Source organism: Ornithodoros turicata, chromosome 6 (assembly GCF_037126465.1).
Source record: "Ornithodoros turicata isolate Travis chromosome 6, ASM3712646v1, whole genome shotgun sequence".
Lineage (NCBI taxonomy): Eukaryota > Metazoa > Arthropoda > Arachnida > Ixodida > Argasidae > Ornithodoros > Ornithodoros turicata.
This window is the reverse complement of record NC_088206.1, coordinates 56,535,388-56,554,653: the sequence shown is the minus strand read 5'-3', so window position 1 is coordinate 56,554,653 and position 19,266 is coordinate 56,535,388. Positions and strand designations below refer to the sequence as shown.

Genomic DNA, 19,266 nt, shown 5'->3' with positions numbered 1-19,266 from the left:
AAAGTGTCATGAACCTCCCCGATCCCACGATTTCCGCTTCCAAACGAATTCGCGGAATTAACGTCCCATGAAATATTCCCGAAACGCGCTTCCACACGAATTCGCGAATTATTAAGCCCGCAAAGTTCATCACTTTTACAGTAAGCTGGAAAACTAGTGCAGAGTGCTTGACTAGGGCATCTTACAATACAGTCAAAGTCCTTTTTAGCGAACACCTTTTTAACGAAAATACCACTACAGCAAATTTTTTTTGCGGTCCCGCTGGTGCCTATAGGTCCAATAATAGACATCCTTTTTAACGAAAATACCTTTACCTTTGCTGTCCCCTGAGTTTCGTTGTAAAGGAGTTTGACTGTATTGAGTGCATTTGTGCTATCCTCCTGTTTAGTGTTGGCAATGTTGCATATCAATGTGCTTTCTATATGTTGCAAAATGCTTCTTGTATGAAAAGCTGAAGAAGTAATTGAGATATATAAAGAAGCTTATAAGTAAGGCCCCTGGATTTCTGCTGCAGCAAATTCAAAATTCTGCAGCACCGACTTGTAAATTCCGCGATTTTCCGCTGCAAGCAGTCAACGGCTGCTTGAAATGGGAAACACTTTATTTTCTTGGATAATGTGGGAACAAAAATATTTTATAAAATTACAGATTGAAAGCATTGTTGTGGCTCAGCATTACATACATGGTATCTTGTGTTCTCCTATGACAAAGAATGCCGTCTGTCGCCTGCAATCATTTTATACCTGCTTAAAAGATCTTTTGGCATGTACAGAGTTTATAGGAACTTTATAGGAAGATTATAGGAAGGAGCTTACAATGTGTGCCCTGTGAAAGTTGCTTCCTTGGGACACACATTTTGTTTCTGGGCTGTAGGCATTATTTAAGAGTCTTCAAAGGCAAACTCCCAAACATGAAATCAAAATCCTCCACTGCCACTGCCTAAACAGCACACGGGAGGGACGCCGCCCCTCCTCAGGCGGAGTATGCACAATAAACTTGTGCTAACGTTATCTTGAGGTAAGCTACAATCTGTCTGCGTTGGTCCTGCAGCATGGGCAATTTCGTAAAGCGGGCTTCACTGCATGCAGCGAAGCGTCAGGTGAAGCCCACTTTCGGAGGTGTCGTTCATATTCTGCGAAATCCGAATATTGGGTATCCGATTCGCGAATGAAATACTTCGTGTGATTGATATTGAATTCGAATTCGAGAACTAGATATCCGCACACCCCTAAAAATAAGTCATTCCATGAAATTCCATGCCAAACGAAGGATTCCGTGATGAATTCCAGATTCTGCGATATTTCGCGGAATCGCAGAAAACCCGGGGCCTTATTTATAAGGCAACTCTGTCAAATTTAACATGTGGTGTGTCATGTAAAACATTTTTGGCTGTCATTCTTGAGCATGTGCACTTTGTACGTATAAAATGTGTTTCCTCGCGATAGCGCAGTATTACTAAGGCGTACATTTTGCATGAAGTCCCAAGCTCAGTTTGAAATCTTTGCAACATGCCATTTAAACCTTCAATGTTTGCTTGTTTATTATTTGCTCAGGATCCTACAATACAGTCATATGCGCTATCATGCATATCCTCCCTCTGCATATTTCTGACTTTGGCACCTGGAAGCTTACCACTGGTACTTGACAAGGTGGGTGTGGCATCCTTTACCTTTTCTACCTTTGAGTGACTGGTGGATAAAGAGAGCTCAGATGCTCACCTAACTATATTTGCTTGTCCAGATCTTTTTCTGCGCCGTCTACAAGATGCAAGGGGAAACAACTGGCAAGGTTCAGAGCCGTGCATCGCGAATGCTGCGACGACACGCTGTCGCAGCATTGGTCGCATTGTCGAGGCTTTACCCCAAAGTGCTCATGGTAAGATAGGCTGACTTGCTATGTCTCTTCTTTGAAATCACTCTTGCAAGAGTTGGACACTTTACAGCAGGGGCTATTGACCAGATGTGCGAAATGTTACTTTTCATTGACCTGCACCTCTGATTGGAACACCTCTGAAGGTGGAATGAGAGCCATGTTAAAAATCATATCACATTCAAGTGTTTTCGTAACAGCCTGATTTTTGCTGTTTTCTCGTGAAATTTGTCAGGCAAAGAGAAGAGAATTGTCTTGTTTTATTAAAGGAGCACAGAAAGCACTTCAGTCAGGACCATATTTTCAAACCAAGCCGTTAACCTGACTGCTAAAACGCACCATGCGAAGTGATTCACTCGACAGATGCATATATATCGCGGGATTCGATTTTGAAAATCGCGACCGCGCGCAACGGTGGCAATGCCCGCAACTAGCCGCCAGAGTCGCTTTGACGTCATCGCGGTACAACCTGCTAACTGGTTTGCTTGTTTGGAGAAGTGTCGTCTGCTACACAGATAAAGAACTGGAAGTAGAAACAAAAAACGAAAAAGAAAGTGCGAAAAGCGCCGGCCCTGATTGGAGCGCGGTCTCTCTTGTAACCGCGTTGACATCACAATCATCCTCCTCCTCCTCGTTTCACCCTGCAGAGGCAGTCGAGTGGGAACACGCGCGTCGATGTTCGGGGGCATGTTATTAAAAAAAAATACTGCGCACAGAGAATTTTTTTGTGTTAGTTGCCACGTCAAGTTACGTCCTTTCGTAATTCATCAGAAACACAAAATCTTTTGAATGACTCTCTGGGCTACTTTAATACTACTGAATTGAATAATTGTGTACTTGACAAACTCTGAATTGAATATGGAATGCTATGTTCTATTTTTGAATCGAAGGAATGTCTCTTTCAAACTGAACGTACAGTCATTTCTCACTTTTCGAATCAGGTGTGGGGATGCACGCAGCTTCCTGTTCTAGCACTTTTCATGTTCTAGGAGAACATCATAGATCATAGGCTTTCCGATATTAACGCCCTGTGCTTCTTTAGCCTAGGCTTGAAAGCTAGAAATACTTTCACATGGCTTAGATAGCCGACACATGCATATCCTCATTTTGTGCCCAGTAGAAATCAAACACCTCTTGCGCTTCTCAGGAGCAGTTACTACCGTCTGTTCACAACTGTCTCCAGTTATTGACATGTGACCAAACAGATGCCGAAGAATAGAACGCAAGGCTTACAAACGTTTCTAGGAGACAATGTGAATGCCATCAAATGCCATGATGGTGGCCATTTACATGTTTTCATATCAGTGACTCAGAATGAGAGGTTCTGGAAAATTGTTTCCAGTACTTCACGTCCGGATATGGATAACGAATTCTGGATAACCGGTTAAAAATCCTATGCTAGCAAGTTCATTTCTGATCACGCAAACCAAATACTAACAAGTTCTCCTTCCCTTCTGCTTGTCTTGTTCACAAGAGGTTTGCCCGAAATGAAACTCATTGTGTACAAAATTTATCAGCTCCACTAAGCTCACTACCATCCGGGCTTATGGAAAGCCCGGTCCGTGTTTTTGTGGTTGCACACAATGCACAGCAATGATCATACTGATCCTAACGTTAGGGATTTGAACCCTGCTGAGAAAGCCGTACCACGGTATCACGCCGTGTCACACATTGCCGACCTAACTTGGTGGCAATGCGTGAGTTGCCTAGACACATCGTTTTTCACGAGAGACGTTGCATTAGAGCACTGCACGGGCTGTATTTTTAGCCCCAGGCCCGGCCCGAGCCCGATTAATTTATAGGCTACCCAGCCCGGCCCACTGTATCAGGCTGTAAAATTTGACTGTGGCTAACTAAGAGAGGGGTAACACAGCCTCGAGTCCGACCTAGTCCCGGCAATGTATGGGCTAGAGCCCGCCCCCACCCCATAATGGTCAAACCCAAGCCCGGCCCAGGCCCACAAAAGAAAGCTTTACCCGGCCTGGCCTACGCGCCGGGCCGGGCTCTGGTTTTCGGGTAAGCCCAAGCCTGTGCAGTGCTCTACGTTGCATACAATGTCGTTTTCTTTTTTTTTTTGCCACATGTTAATGAACCCTGGCCAAAACTAAGCTGCAAACCGACTGCTGTGGCATCTTTAAAGTAGCTTAGGAAGCATTCAATCACTACTATTTTTTCAAGCCAATCCGTTAACCTGTCTATTAAAATGCACCATGCGAAGTGACTTATTCAACTGATTTCTAAATATCGCTGAATTTGATTTTAAAAATCATGATCGTGGCAATGCCCGCAACGAGCCGACCAGCCGCTCGCGTCATTTTGACGTCACTACGGTACAGCCCGCTGTTTTGCAGAAATGACGTCCGCAGCGCAGAAGTATTTCTTTCCGCTTTTCCTTTGATTTATCAGATACAGCAAACGAACGTTGGTCCACACTTCACAGACACCGTTCAAGGTTAGGCTGTGAGATTGTGGAAGCCACCCTCAGTGAAAAGTCCCCGAACACCGTTAGCCAAATATCGGTCAACGTGTCCCTGCTCAAGCTCATTTTTGTCTCTCGCGACCTTCCGGAGTAGGTGGATTGTGAAAATAAACTTCAGTTGCTATAGTTGAACGTTGTTCTGTCCATGTCTGTGTTCTGTGTCGTGTTCCTGATCGTGATGATTGTTACTGTTGCTCTGTTACATGACGGCAATTAGCGTAAACACTGCGCAACACTAAGCATTGTTTCAGTTCACACTTCAAAATTATCGCCACATAGCTATGATCACTAACCCATCGCTACGATTAGCAACTTTGTGAGTCATTCAGATAATGTCGTATTCAGCTGGTGGTGTCTTCTTGCCGATACGTTGTCAGACACAATCCAGTGAAATCTATCACAATGCCATCGCCAGCAGCAGACTTCCTCATGCTCTGTATCCATTGATCGTTGCAAAGACCAAGTGTTGAACATCCATTCACTGTTTCAAAGAGCAACAAGCCAAACAATGTTATAAACCACCGCAATTTATGGTCAACTTACCAATCGTCAAGCTAAACAACGAGAATTAGCCGAGGCATGCTACAGACATGGATGACACAAACACGCCTGTTGTTTGATTTCATCTGAACTGTCCCGGCGCCTTTTGTTTGGTTATCACATGCCACATGGTGACCGACAACGCCAGTTAAGTTTGTGCCCGCTGACATGTATGGCATATCACCCTACGGCGTACAGCTCATCATTCTGTATCTTTGCCGAGTCCAAATTTCAAATTGTGAAAGTGGCAACACGTGTCGATATTCTGCAGGCGCTTCGAAGTCCTCCATTATTCGCCACTTGACACGGAGAAAGCAGTGAAAAACTAGAAGAAAAAAGAAATAAAACCAGACAGGGCTGACCTCGATAGAAGCATGGTCACCCCTTTGAACCATAGTGACATCCCCAATGACGTTTTTTTCCTCCTTCTCGTTTGACCCTGTGAACCAAGTCGAGTGGGAATGCGCGCGGCGATGTTCGAGTGTTTTTTTCTCTCTCTCTCTCTCTCTATGAAAAATATCACGTACAGAGAAAATTTGTGTGTTAATCATCAAGTCAAGTTGCCTGCTTTCACAACGCGTTGAGAATTGAAAATTTTTTAGATGGCTTTCTGTGCTCCTTTAATGATAATAGCAGTCTCTTACCAGAAAGTCACGAAATATCATCAACGATCACGATGATGGTAAAAGTTACAAACAGTACGTACTAGCGTTACGAATTGGAGTAGTTCGTACATGTACTTCCTTAAGTTGCAGCCAAGGGCAGTGGACACAAAGAAGGAAAAACACAAGCTGTCATGTTATGTGTTTTTTCTTCTTCATGTCCATCGCCCTTGGCTACAACTTAAGCAGTTACTAACTGTGTTTGTCGATTGATGTTTGTGTATACAGCAATTCAATATTTTTTCGCCTGCAGGTTGTATCCATTATCAGGCTAGCGCAAGAGCTTTTCATTTTAAAAACCTTCTTGCATCACACTACAGGGGTTAGTCCTCAAGCCCCAAATTGAGATTTTGCCTGAATGTGACTAGCTCTTTCATAGTTTTCTAGCTCTAGCATCATATCATAGTTTTGTCCTTATGCTCCAACGAACCCCTTTTAGATCCACTCCTACGAAATTTAAGTGCCATAGTCCTCTAGCGCAGGATGGATATCATGAATGTCTCTCGGCCTTTTTTTTTCTAGCCATGTTTTGAACAGATTTATGCAACAACAAAGAGGTTAGCTGAAGAAACCAATGAGATGTCCCACATGGAGAGGATTACTGCAACTGAAGCAATGATTATACTCAGGTTAGCTTGCTTTGTACAAGTCTGCCCCATTTATACAAGTTGGTATCAAGGGCCATACCGCCGTATTCTCGCTATATCCTTAGTGTCCCCAGAACCTAGCATGCTTGAAGGGGCCATCTCAATAGCCTTACAGTGTGTTGAAAGACTGCTTGCTATGCATGTCAGAAGCACTGCAAAGTCTGTTGAGATGTGCGCTAAGCCAACACCACATAGACCAGTGTTTCTCAAGCTTTTCCAGTATGTGACCCCTTTGAGTAGTTTCATGCCTACCATGACCCTCCACCTTTATAAGCATTCCAAAAATTTACTTTTTTCAATGACATTGTAATTTCTCATGCTGACTCCTTTTTCTACCGTACTTCCATCAACTGGAACCACCTCTCCGGTTCACTGACATCAATTTCACCCATCACTTAGTTCAAAAGTGTCATTAGTGATTCTGTAACATTGTAATCAACATTGGTACAGTAGAACCCCTTTGTAGTAAACTCTCTGGGACCAGGATGAAATTTTACTAGATCAGGAGTTTTATTACATCAGGTGTGTCATTGAATGTATAGGAATTCTATCGGGACCAGAGTTCTCGTTTACTATAAGCAGAGTTTTACTACAAGCGGAGTTACTATAACGAGGTTCTACTGTATTCTAATATAATTGTCATACTTTGTATTCAGCTTTTTCTACTTTGTGTAACCCGTTTCCTTCAACCACCACTCCCCTCTGCAACGCTAACACCCTGAGGGTATTTAAATAAATAAATAAATTTATTTAAAAGACATTAACCACAGAGAGAGCTACCAAAAATGCTTATTAATGTTTTTTTTTATCAAGGATTGATTTAATCATGTATTTTAATGAGAAGGATGTATTTGCTTTCTTGATATACAAGCAAATTAGTATGTTGGTCTGCGTGGCTTAAGGCATATCGCATGTCTGCTGGACCCTCTATGACCCTCAGAAAAAAGCTCATGACTAAGGCCCTTCTTTTTCTGCGATTCCGCGATTCTGCAGAAATTCTCGGAAGTGTGAGTCTGCCGCGGAATATGAGGTTTTGCGCAGAATTTTGCAGAAACCGCATGCTTAACTCAGTTTATGCGCAAGATGAACGGACTTTGCTCGCACCGGGTCGGCTTGCGTTACAGCGTAGATTTGCCAACCGGATAAGGCCCCATCTGTGTGCTGAAACAACCCTCTAACTCCTCTCTCTAACCCTCAACTCTCTGGGACTCTGGAATGGAATGCAAACGCTGACCCCTGCTTTGGTGTCCATAGCTGTCAAGTACCTCTGTGTGACAGTAAACTCTGTACATGCAGAGAGGTCACTTAGCAAGTACAATGTGATAGTCAGTGACAAACGTCACTCCCTCTCAGAAGAAAGTACAATGTAGCTTATTATGCTAAGTCGCAAAAGTTTTTGGAGTTGTAACCATGTTCTGCTACACTAAGAGCTAACAGAGAGTATTTTCTGTCTGAACTAGGGCAATTTGCCTTTTACGCAGAAAAATGCAGAATTCATAGTTCCCTGCTGCAGAATTCAGGATTTGCTGCAGCTGAAAAAGAAGGGCCTTACTCACGACCCATTTGGCGGTCATGACCTGCAGTTTGAGAAACACTGACTTAGACTAAAATAGGTCTGATCGCTCAACAGTGTGACATGGTCATTAAGAGTCTGCCAGTCACAACCACGCTTCAGCAGCCATGGCTATGGAGACAAGCCCCACCAGCCATGTGGGCCGTCACGTACAGACACAGAAAGCCCGTGCTTGAAATTGCCTGCAACGATTGGCTGAAGCGGGAGACATCCGGGCTCTATTTTTCCATGTGGTGAAGGAGGCGGCAGAGTCTAATGTCTAGGAATCTCTGAGGGTGGAATGAGAATATGGCAGTTAGTCAAGGGCCTGTAATAGTGTACCGTCGTTGACATGACTCATGTTCAAGTGACACTGACAAGTGACATCTTAACCTCCACAGCAACGAAAGAAAAGACTACAAATGCCAGGCTGACTTCATTGTTGAAGTTGAAACTCCACTAGTGTCAGTGTTGTCAACACCAGAGCTGGAACAGTGAGGGAATGCTTCAATACTCACTTAATGACTTATTCGCTGAATAGAAAACGTATTGTCGAAGATGTGTTTATTGATTGTGTTTCTGCAGTGCACTGTCATCTCCAGAAGCATTCATGTCCTTCGTTGGCATGACCGAATATCCGAGAGATGAAGCGCAGGATGAGGAACAAGGCTCACGTCGGTCACAGGTATGGTCACTCACTGAGCCAAGGGAATCACCTGGTATGACTAAGTAGTGAATTTTTCATGCTTTGTTGTCTTCTAGCTGCTTCGTTGTTCTAGTACCTTAGTAGCACTCATCAAACACAGCTGGGCACCAGACAATATGGAGGTGAGTATCCTTTATTGAAACGGACTAAAAGCACTAAAACCCCAGTGCCAGGGAGCTAAAATAACAAACACCGTGCGTCCTGTGCAGTTGTAGCATGTAGCTCATCCGGACCAGAATATTGGAAATTGGGGGTTTTACCAGGACTTTGGGAGTTGTCAGTGCTTCTGCAGCCCCCATGGAGCCAGACCCATGGTTAACTTGATCCTGATGTTCGAGCCTAATTATTGAATTAAGCTATCAAGCTAAATTTCATCGAGCTAAATTACCTTAATTGACTACTTCAACATCACAATCCTCATTTGTTTTAACAGTTAGTTTGAGTAACTGGGCCCGATTTATCCACGAATATAGCATAGTGGAAGTTTTTCCACCTGAATTTGCATGAATTTTATAGCACATGTTTATTTACCCGATTTTTACCCCACGAATTTACGCTTCCTCAGGTACAAAGTGAAGTGGTGACACACATAAGTATATATAGTATAGCCATATACAGGACTAAACATACTGCTGTACAAAGAAAGGGAAGGGGAAGGAGATATGGTGCCACATGTCTGTGTACAATGAATAGCTGGGCAGACGGATAAGTGACCTCTAACCGTTTAAGAACAGTAAAAGGTGTTATTGTGAACAAAAAGGCTCGCCAACCCAGTTTCGCGGAAGGGGGGGTCAGGAGTATGGGAAACGAGTGGCCCAGAATGGACAAAGGGGAAGGTTACGGATTATCTAACGGAGTGCCAGACGATGACTGAAGCGAAGATTCAAGAATTGTGCACAAATAAATATAGATATATAACTATTAAATTTACATAAGCGGATATAACGAGCCAGGACTAAGATTCAGACCATTTGGTGTGAGACACTTGAATTGCGAAATTAAGTAGGACTTCCTATTCTTACGTTTGTCGGTGCGGAACCCAGATTCTAACAATATAATTTTCAAATCAGTTTCAAAATCGTGATTAGGTTGATTGAAATGAATGGCGACAGGAGTTTGGCGGGCATTTAGGATATCAAATTTGTGGCCGTAAAATCTTTTTCTCATTGTGTTGGAGGTTTCACCGATGTATTGTGAATTGCACTTGCAGCAGAATATCAAGTAACAAATATTGGGTGAATTGCAGTGGAGTGAATGACGAATTTTCAAACAGAAGTCACCCAAAGTACTACGGGCAATGGTGGACGGCGCGATAAATTTACAGGTCTGGCACCGTGCACTACCACAGGGGTAACAACCCGGCGAGCGCTTCATGATGCATGATGACGTGAGGATGTCGCGCAAATTTTTGGATCTACGGAATGCTACTAATGGGGGAGTCGGAAAAACTTCCTTTAATTGTTCGTCAGCATGTAATATATTGAGGTGGCGTCTAAGAATGGAATTGGTATTGACAAGTGATTTATGATATGTAGTGGATAAAACTACATTACTTAAGTCTTCTTTGCGTTTCGGGGTGAATAAGGACTCCCTGGATAGGCTAGATGATTTGGCAACAGAGTCATGAATGAGTTCAAGTGGGTAATTTCTTTTTTGGAAATCAGATACCATTTGCTGAGCATGTTTTACAAAATCAGTCTGATCTGAGCAGATTCGTTTCAGGCGCAAGAACGAATCTGCTCAGATCAGACTGATTTTGTAAAACATGCTCAGCAAATGGTATCTGATTTCCAAAAAAGAAATTACCCACTTGAACTCATTCATGACTCTGTTGCCAAATCATCTAGCCTATCCAGGGAGTCCTTATTCACCCCGAAACGCAAAGAAGACTTAAGTAATGTAGTTTTATCCACTACATATCATAAATCACTTGTCAATACCAATTCCATTCTTAGACGCCACCTCAATATATTACATGCTGACGAACAATTAAAGGAAGTTTTTCCGACTCCCCCATTAGTAGCATTCCGTAGATCCAAAAATTTGCGCGACATCCTCACGTCATCATGCATCATGAAGCGCTCGCCGGGTTGTTACCCCTGTGGTAGTGCACGGTGCCAGACCTGTAAATTTATCGCGCCGTCCACCATTGCCCGTAGTACTTTGGGTGACTTCTGTTTGAAAATTCGTCATTCACTCCACTGCAATTCACCCAATATTTGTTACTTGATATTCTGCTGCAAGTGCAATTCACAATACATCGGTGAAACCTCCAACACAATGAGAAAAAGATTTTACGGCCACAAATTTGATATCCTAAATGCCCGCCAAACTCCTGTCGCCATTCATTTCAATCAACCTAATCACGATTTTGAAACTGATTTGAAAATTATATTGTTAGAATCTGGGTTCCGCACCGACATCAAACGTAAGAATAGGGAGTCCTACTTAATTTCGCAATTCAAGTGTCTCACACCAAATGGTCTGAATCTTAGTCCTGGCTCGTTATATCCGCTTATGTAAATTTAATAGTTATATATCTATATTTATTTGTGCACAATTCTTGAATCTTCGCTTCAGTCATCGTCTGGCACTCCGTTAGATAATCCGTAACCTTCCCCTTTGTCCATTCTGGGCCACTCGTTTCCCATACTCCTGACCCCCCCTTCCGCGAAACTGGGTTGGCGAGCCTTTTTGTTCACAATAACACCTTTTACTGTTCTTAAACGGTTAGAGGTCACTTATCCGTCTGCCCAGCTATTCATTGTACACAGACATGTGGCACCATATCTCCTTCCCCTTCCCTTTCTTTGTACAGCAGTATGTTTAGTCCTGTATATGGCTATACTATATATACTTATGTGTGTCACCACTTCACTTTGTACCTGAGGAAGCGTGGACCTCCACGCGAAAGCTTGTACAAATTAAACTTAAACTAAAATCTTCAGTGTCGGTTTCTGTATTTTGTTTATGTGATCTACAGGACTTGACTCCCCTCTTCGTATACGCTTCTCCCACGAATTTAGAAAAAAATATTTCCTGAAAACTTCAGGCTCTAATTATACCACATATATTGCACAATGAATTCCCCTGTATTGCCTCCAGTAGTTGTGCAGCGATCGATGTTTAACGTCGCTCTAAACTTAGGAAGCCTCAAAAGGTGGATTCTTTGTTGCTGAAGGCCCTGGAGGCAAGCCGTATTGTCGGAATCCTGCAACGCCGTTTTTGGCAAATGTCTTGCCAAAGCTGTGTCAACTGATGCAGTAAGTTGGTCTTCTGTCTTCTGTTTACTGTTTGATTGTACTGATAGCACGTATAAATTATAACACAACATATCACGTATACAATGGATTTACCCACAAGGTCCTTTTTTTATGAGGTATTTATTTTCCTGTTGCCCCTGGGCCGGTTTTGATGTGCCATCAAAGGGGCACAAAAATGTAAAAACAACTCGCTCTGAAATGAAACTCCGTGTTTCAATTAGTATAATGCAAGTAGAATTAGTTCGCACTGCGCTACCGTTTAGAAGAAAAGCGCAATGAAAACAGGGCCGTCTTTTGGCGGCAACGAATGGTATACCCAGGAGGCAAAGATTGGTGGCATCCAATGAGACAGCAGGAGAAGCACACGCATACCTATCGTGGGCATGCGGATTTGGAACGGTTCCGATTGTAGCGTTCCATATATGCGCGGCATCGTGCGCACTGCTACATTTTTCAATACCGATTCACTGAATTGTAGCCCACAACAGTCCTCGCGAATGTTCCACTGACAACATTTATCTTCATGTCCTTCGGACAGACACGCCAGTCCGCTTCACAACATGCACTATGTTTGTTTTTCACCGGGACTGTTCCGTGGCGTGGCACGCGCATCGTGCACTAAAAACACTGATGCACGAGCTGAAACGATGTTCACTGCTTAGCGCCGAAGCAAGAAAGATTCCGGCAAAATTTCGATTGTAGCTCTATAATGGAATCAAAGTTTTGAATTATGATAACAAGTACGAAATTAACACCGCATGTAACGTAATTTGAAGTGAACTTGTTTTTGCATTTTAGTGCCCCTTTAAAGGAAGCTGTGTGCTACATTAGAAGCATTTCTTCGTACTTTGATACGTCGTCTCGAACTCACCGTTGGGTCTGCTGTGAGTTTTTATCACAAGAAGCTCCCCATACTCTCCTGCACTGGATGCATTCATCACTGTTAGCTGAGGATGGTTGTTAATGTCACATCGTTAGCCTCGCCTTTGAAACGGAATTTTTTGCTGTGAAAATAAAGGAAGTGGCTTACGGATAGCATGGAGAAATGCCCTAGGAATGCGACATATCCTTTGTACCTCTGTTCTGTTTAGCAGCATGCAAATTGGAGGGAATGCTTACAAGTGTTATCGTGGTGTTACATTATTGTTTAGGCGTGACAAACATGCTGTGGACTTGGGAAGGTGGGACAAGCAACAATACCACAGTACAAGTACCAAGTTTTACCAGTACTGAGAAAACAGAAAAATAAGTGCATCAATTGGAGAGAAGGCATATAGTGAGTGCTGTACATATACCAACATAGCAATAAGACATAAGTGCTAGGGCTTTGCTAGGTCATAACTAGAGAGCGGAGCGCCAAAAAAGGCACGAGTTTTCTCGGAATAGGCACAATCAATATTGCATTACCAGCACTACGGGTGATGCCGTTAGCATTGGCTGCTTTGCGGTAACCTACCACTCCATTGCATGCACTTCTGTGACAATTGCTGCTCAGCAATAATACGCTTGTATTATAACTTCTGAAGTAGTTCTTCAGTTGCACTGCAAAGATTCCACACAGCCAGCGAGAGAGAGAAATAGGAAAACAAAAGTATGGAGATTTTGGCATCCACAGAACCGCTCTCATAACAATCCTTATCTTGGAATTGAACTACGAGCACCATGTGCATGTCTTCTTATTGAAAGCATGAACACAGTACAAAAAACAAGCATCATTTCAATGTGTTCTGGCGTGAAATTCTGCCGCCTGTCACTACAAATTGTCCTACATGCCGAGAAGGACCTGACAGTGTCGACAAATTTGATGGTGCATGCCTGTACGAACACGGGTACTCATAAGGGATATCGTCAGGAACAGAAGGAGCGTCAACGCCAGAGCTGTAAAGTAACTAATTACACGTAATTGAGTTACTGTAAAGTAATTACTTTTTGTGTAACTAATTAGTAATTACTCTGACCAACGACTTTCTAAAATGTGTATCTGTAACTGTAATTTAATTACTTTTTCGAGTAACTTACACTGTGAGGAAATTTACTTTTCAATCGAATTTCCATGCGAGCATTAGGTCCTGGTGTGGAACGTTACAGAGTGAAATTCAAAAATGTCCTGCTGTTGAGAACAAATTTATACCAAGCGAGTGAGTATGTGGGTTGTCTCAGAAGTTTGTTTTCATCAAGTACTACACTGTGTTCCAAAGTTTTACATGTGACCACTTTGAACTTGAGTAACCGGAAGTAATCGAGAAGTAACTCAATAACGTTTCACGACTAACTGCAACTCAGGCCCGGTTTCACCAACGCCGATTAACATTTGAACCGAGACCAACGTTCCCTTAACTTGAATTTAACACATAACTCTGCTTCACTGAAGGGAGTTATTGTCACTGAAACATTCATCACATCACCAACTAAAGTTTGTAAAGAAGAATTGAGTCTTAACTTCAAGGTTTAGCAACCCTTGATCTCGGTTCAAAGTTAACCAGTCTTTGTGAAACCGGACGTAGGTACTTTTCCTGTAACTTAGTTACTCTTAAAGTCATTCAACTGTAACTTAATTACACTTTGTGAGCAACTTATATAGCACTGGTCACTACTAAGCACAGCTGCAGGGGCAGGGTGCAAGGAATGCGGGCGAAAAAGAATTCACTTTCTGTCACAGGGGGAGGCACTTGCATTCTGTGATGTAGCACGGCGAAGCATTTCCTCGGCTGTTACGAACTTTTTCTTTCTTTTTTTCATTGCAAAAACTGTGAAACAAATATGAAGCAGCAAGTAAGGTACATATTTAGGCACTTATCAGAGCCTATTTTCAAGAGAGGCACTAATCGCCAAAAAAGGCACTAACATTAGGGCACTAATGGGTATAGGCTTATCGGGCTTAGAACATTGAAAGGCAGCATCTATACATCTCCCGAAGAAAAGGTGTATGCCTGGAAATTCGTAATAACAGCAATAAGTACACTGCTTCTGATATGCTACCAGAAATATTATATTTGCAATCACCACGAAGGTTATGGTAATCACAAAAAATTATTTCTCTGCCAATGTGCTACTATTGAGCCATGTTTCAGTGAGGCAAAGGACATCATAGTGGCATGCCGGGGGTTCAAGTGAGAATTCTTCAGATTTAGTTTGACGACCAAGGACATTTTCATAAAATACAGAAAGTAACGTAACAACGCCAAAACAGAAAACGGTTATGTTCCTACTTTATTGGGAGAAAAACCTTGCATCACATGCCTTTGTATAAACCAAGATCTGTGTTTCTATTCCACAGCATGTACAACGCTTTGTGGACAGAAGAGGCAAGGAGCAAAGTTCACAGCGCCTTTGTTACTGTGTATGAAATGCAAGAAGGGGAGAAGAACCTGGTCCTAGGTAGAGTACACATTTTATTCTTTTTTTATTTATTTATTTATTTATTTTTTTCTGTAGTCTCGGTTACTTTTGAGGCTGACCTCCCTTCTTACCCACCACGGTTCCTGTTGTCCTAGTCTCATAGCGTGCCCATCTGCTGCAATATCTGCATACCGAATGTGGCATTGATCAATTTCTTGATCCAAAATAGATTCAGAAAATAATTTGTTACTTAGCAGACATGCGGTCCACAAGTTTTACTATACGTATGTATACGGATGCAGAGTGCATTATCACGGAAGCACGAACTGAATCACAGTCCTGAGTTGGTGTAGTTAGCTATATGTCATAATTAGGGCCCGGAATGTTAGCCGTTTGCCTATAAATGCCTATAAACGCCTATAAATGCCTATAAACGCCTAAATGTGGCATTTTGGGAATTGCCTGCCTTTCTATCGACTCTATTGAATTGTAGCCTTTTTGAACATTTGGAGATGCCCCAGCAGCCTTTTCAGAGGTACAAGTGCGAGTGCACGTTTCAGTCCCATGCTGAGTGCTGCATTTTCCTTTTCGTTTCAACGTGCTTGGGCTCTTTCTTTTTTTCTCTCTTTTTTTTTCAGTACCTTGGTTTGCTAGAAGGGTTCCATATATATTTGGTCAAGAGATTTGACCTTTCTTGGCCTTTCAAGATCTTCTAGTGCAGAGAACTAAATGTAGTATTCAATATCGTATGGTTCTAGGCTGCGTCAGTATTTGTGTACAAGAAGTCAAGCTTGTACGGTACTGTATCCTTTTTACCTGGATGGAGCATTCTGAAGCACCAACAAAGCCAAAGAGTGTACCAGATCAACGTGCCTATTTTTGTACTTTATTGCCTATTTCGCTGTTTTTGAGGGCCTAATTGCCTGCCTATTTCCATAGTTTTAGTGCCTAAATTTCCGGGCCCTAGTCATAGTGCAGGAAATGCAGCCACCAAAGATGCACATCTGACAGGACGTACTGCATCTCACAACTAAAGATGTATTTCGATACAAGGTAGAAAGAACAGGTAACGGCAGAAGGCAGGAACTGGTTAACCATCGGTAGTTTGACTAGTTAACAGGTTCCTTGTTTGATTTATCTTTGTCTGTTCTTTCTACCTTGTATCAAAATCCATGTTTAGTTATGAGCTGCAGCTTGTCATGTCGGTTGTGTGCTTTCTTGTCTTCGTCTTCGGTGGCTGCATTTCTTGCATTATGACACGAACTGAAGTTTTGTGTGGTTACGTGACACTCGTTCTTCCCCTTCCCTCTCTGCCTCAGTCCCCCCTTCGCTTGCCCAAGGAAACGCAGAGCATTGAAAATATCCCCATGTATACCAAGCAGGACTTGAACCAGGATCTTTTAGTTTTCAGGTCAAATGCCTTACCACAGGGCTATTTATGGGCTGCTGTGCATGTGATACTCAGTAGAATTGAAACGTGTTTAGCGTACTAAGAGGAGCACCAGTTAAAAGCGGTTGGGACACTTTCGTATATGTTGTTCATTACATCATGAACGCATTGTTCTGCACGCCAAAATACTGAGGAAAAAAATAATTATTCTTCTACATGTTGTACTTAGTGAGATACAGGTCCTCGAACGCACTCCTGAGCAAAGCGCAGACGTCACAGAGCTCAGAGTTGAAATTCATTCCCATTGACAGCCGTAAGCACGTGACTTCTCCTGCGCTGCCTCACTGGCAGCGGCGAGGGTTGTGATGTCGGAGCCGCATGAGTTTCGGTATTCGCGGTGCCCATTTTGTCCGTTTCTATTACCCTCTTCGCTGTGAAACTTTCAGTGCGGGTTCACATCGACGCAAAGAACAGTCTTCTATAATGAGATGGGTAGAAATCCAGCGAACCGGTAGAATGTAGGAAGGGAGTTGCCTCAGGACAGAAGCCGCCGATATTTCGAACAGAGACTGTTCTTCTTCTGGGCACCATCCTCATCATTACAATTCGCATGAACCTTTAAACACGTCACACCTAACCCTTTAAATACCATGCCAATGATGAGGACGGTGCCCAGAAGAAGAACAGTCTCTGTTCGAAACATCGGCGGCTTCTGTCCTGAGGCAACTCCCTTCCTTCTATAATGAGAGGATGGAGAGATAGCAAGCGAGCTGATGGTATAGATCCATAACTTCTACTTTACGTTACTTCTTCATTTATAATTAATATAATAATATAACTTCTACGTTTATCTGGGGTAATGTGGGATGACCTGTCTCAACCCCTTTAAAGATGGTTAGCGACGACGTGCACAACTCAGGAGCACGCCCGGTGGCACGGTCTTCAAATATCACATGCCACAAGCGTCTATAAGACACAACGGTAGATAGCAACCGCCCAACACTGACAATGGCACGAGCAAGAACAATAATAAAGAATTTAATGTGTGAAGATGTGACATAATGATTCCGTACAATAATTGCGCAGCAATAGCATAGCACAACCAGAGAACTCATTCTGCATACGAGTACTACTTTGATGCCTAAGACCAAATGATCTCCTGCAAATTTTTAGATTCCTTTTACAGATCAACACCATTATGTCAGAGGAACATATGTTTTAGCATCACTCAGGATGCCACTGAGCAACATTGGTCCTAATTGCATAGTGTACTGTTTACTTGATGTGTGCACCAGCAGGGATCTTCCCCACACTCCCATCCCCGCCCCGTCCCTAAAATGGCTGCCGGAAAGGTTAAAAAAGCCCCAAAAGCCAGCAGCTATGGGTGTCGCACACCCCTTACGGAATTCCAACAGCCCCCATGAGATTGAAATCCTGTGTAAGTCACAGTGCACAAGTAGGTGTGATTCAGTGGGAATGGCTGTTATTAAGTTATCCTAGTTAGCAGGTTTGGCCTTGAGCAGCCTGAATCATGGTGGCAACATTACATGTTCTTTAGACACATTTAGCTTTAGTATTTAGCTTTAGTAGCTTCAATTTTCAGCTTCAGCTTTAGTAGCTTCAGTATTTAGCTTTAGATATTTATGCTTTGTTTTCGGGTTAAACCTGATTTTTCACTATGTGTATTCGCACCCCTGAACACACCCTCTGAAATTTGGGTGCACCCCAATTCCTACCGAGAATCCCTGAGGTCCTCATGCTTGGGGTGCTGTAGTAAGCCCTCATAGGGTGAATCATGCTATCAGCCAAAACAGGTCTGGGAAGAGAGACCTGCGTATCTTCCTTTTATAATCCCGCCCTGCTGATCCTAAGGACGAGCTTTCATGGAGATAATGCAAGTGTCCGAATTCCCCCCGTCGTTCAGCACCGTAGTTCCAAATGCTTCTTGTCTGATGATCTGTTCCCACTAGTGCCAGTGTCACAGGAGGTCACAGAACACAATAATGACATCTAGGATGCATAACGTAAGCGCATCATAAACAGACACAGGCGACAGCACAACTGCGACTGTTTGTTTATGTTGCGCTTACCACATGAATCGATACTAACTACCCCGTTTTAAGACGCTATATAACCCTGAGCTTTCGTATACCAGCACAGTTTCCGTTTTGTAACCATAGAACAATAAAAAATTCTGCTCTACGGACTCATTATCACAATGGTGGCTTGAACCAGACAACTTTGGTTTCATCCAAAGGTCCCCAATGACATGTCAAATTGGGGAGGAAACACCCAAATTTCTGTGCAAAAATATCACCTGATTTGCACCTCCAAAATTGCAAAAATTTTATAATACCCGAAAATGAAGTAGCCTAATTATATTTGATGAGAAATGGCATGCATTGTTTGTTGAGGTTGCGGTTGAAGAACTCTAAACAAAACTTGCGCACATAATGATGTTGAACCACATTGAACGACGCACAGTGACAGCCACTGTGGTACAGAGTTAGCGCTGGTTTTCCTTGTGTAATTAATGCACCTATCCTATGGCACTGCATGTTGTAGTTGAAAAAAGTTGTTAATTATGCAAATAAATCCGGTAGATACGGTTCTGTCTCTCAGGTAGCCTGACAAGGTCAGAGCCCTCAACTGACATACTCGGCCAGAAGCAACCCTTGGACAAACTGAAGAGCTTTATGGTGACCTTTCAGGAGCAATGGTAAGATTCATATCGCATAAAATGGGACATAGGTTGAACCTGTTTCAGAAATACTCTGGAAAAAACCAACCCTTGTCTATACCCATTGTCAGGAAGAATG

At 42.8% G+C, this 19,266-nt stretch overlaps 1 protein-coding gene across 1 annotated transcript in view; it reads left to right on the top strand.

Moving 5' to 3' along the window:
* Positions 1-19,266, top strand: part of LOC135396776 (exportin-5-like) — a 38,360-nt gene that overhangs the window by 8,715 nt on the left and 10,379 nt on the right. The window contains exons 16-24 of the mRNA XM_064627937.1: positions 1,554-1,649; positions 1,741-1,875; positions 6,073-6,179; positions 8,151-8,243; positions 8,335-8,434; positions 8,512-8,577; positions 11,603-11,718; positions 14,996-15,096; positions 19,070-19,166. Coding sequence (XP_064484007.1) covers positions 1,554-1,649; positions 1,741-1,875; positions 6,073-6,179; positions 8,151-8,243; positions 8,335-8,434; positions 8,512-8,577; positions 11,603-11,718; positions 14,996-15,096; positions 19,070-19,166 — 911 coding nt within the window. The remainder of the gene's footprint in view (positions 1-1,553; positions 1,650-1,740; positions 1,876-6,072; positions 6,180-8,150; positions 8,244-8,334; positions 8,435-8,511; positions 8,578-11,602; positions 11,719-14,995; positions 15,097-19,069; positions 19,167-19,266) is intronic.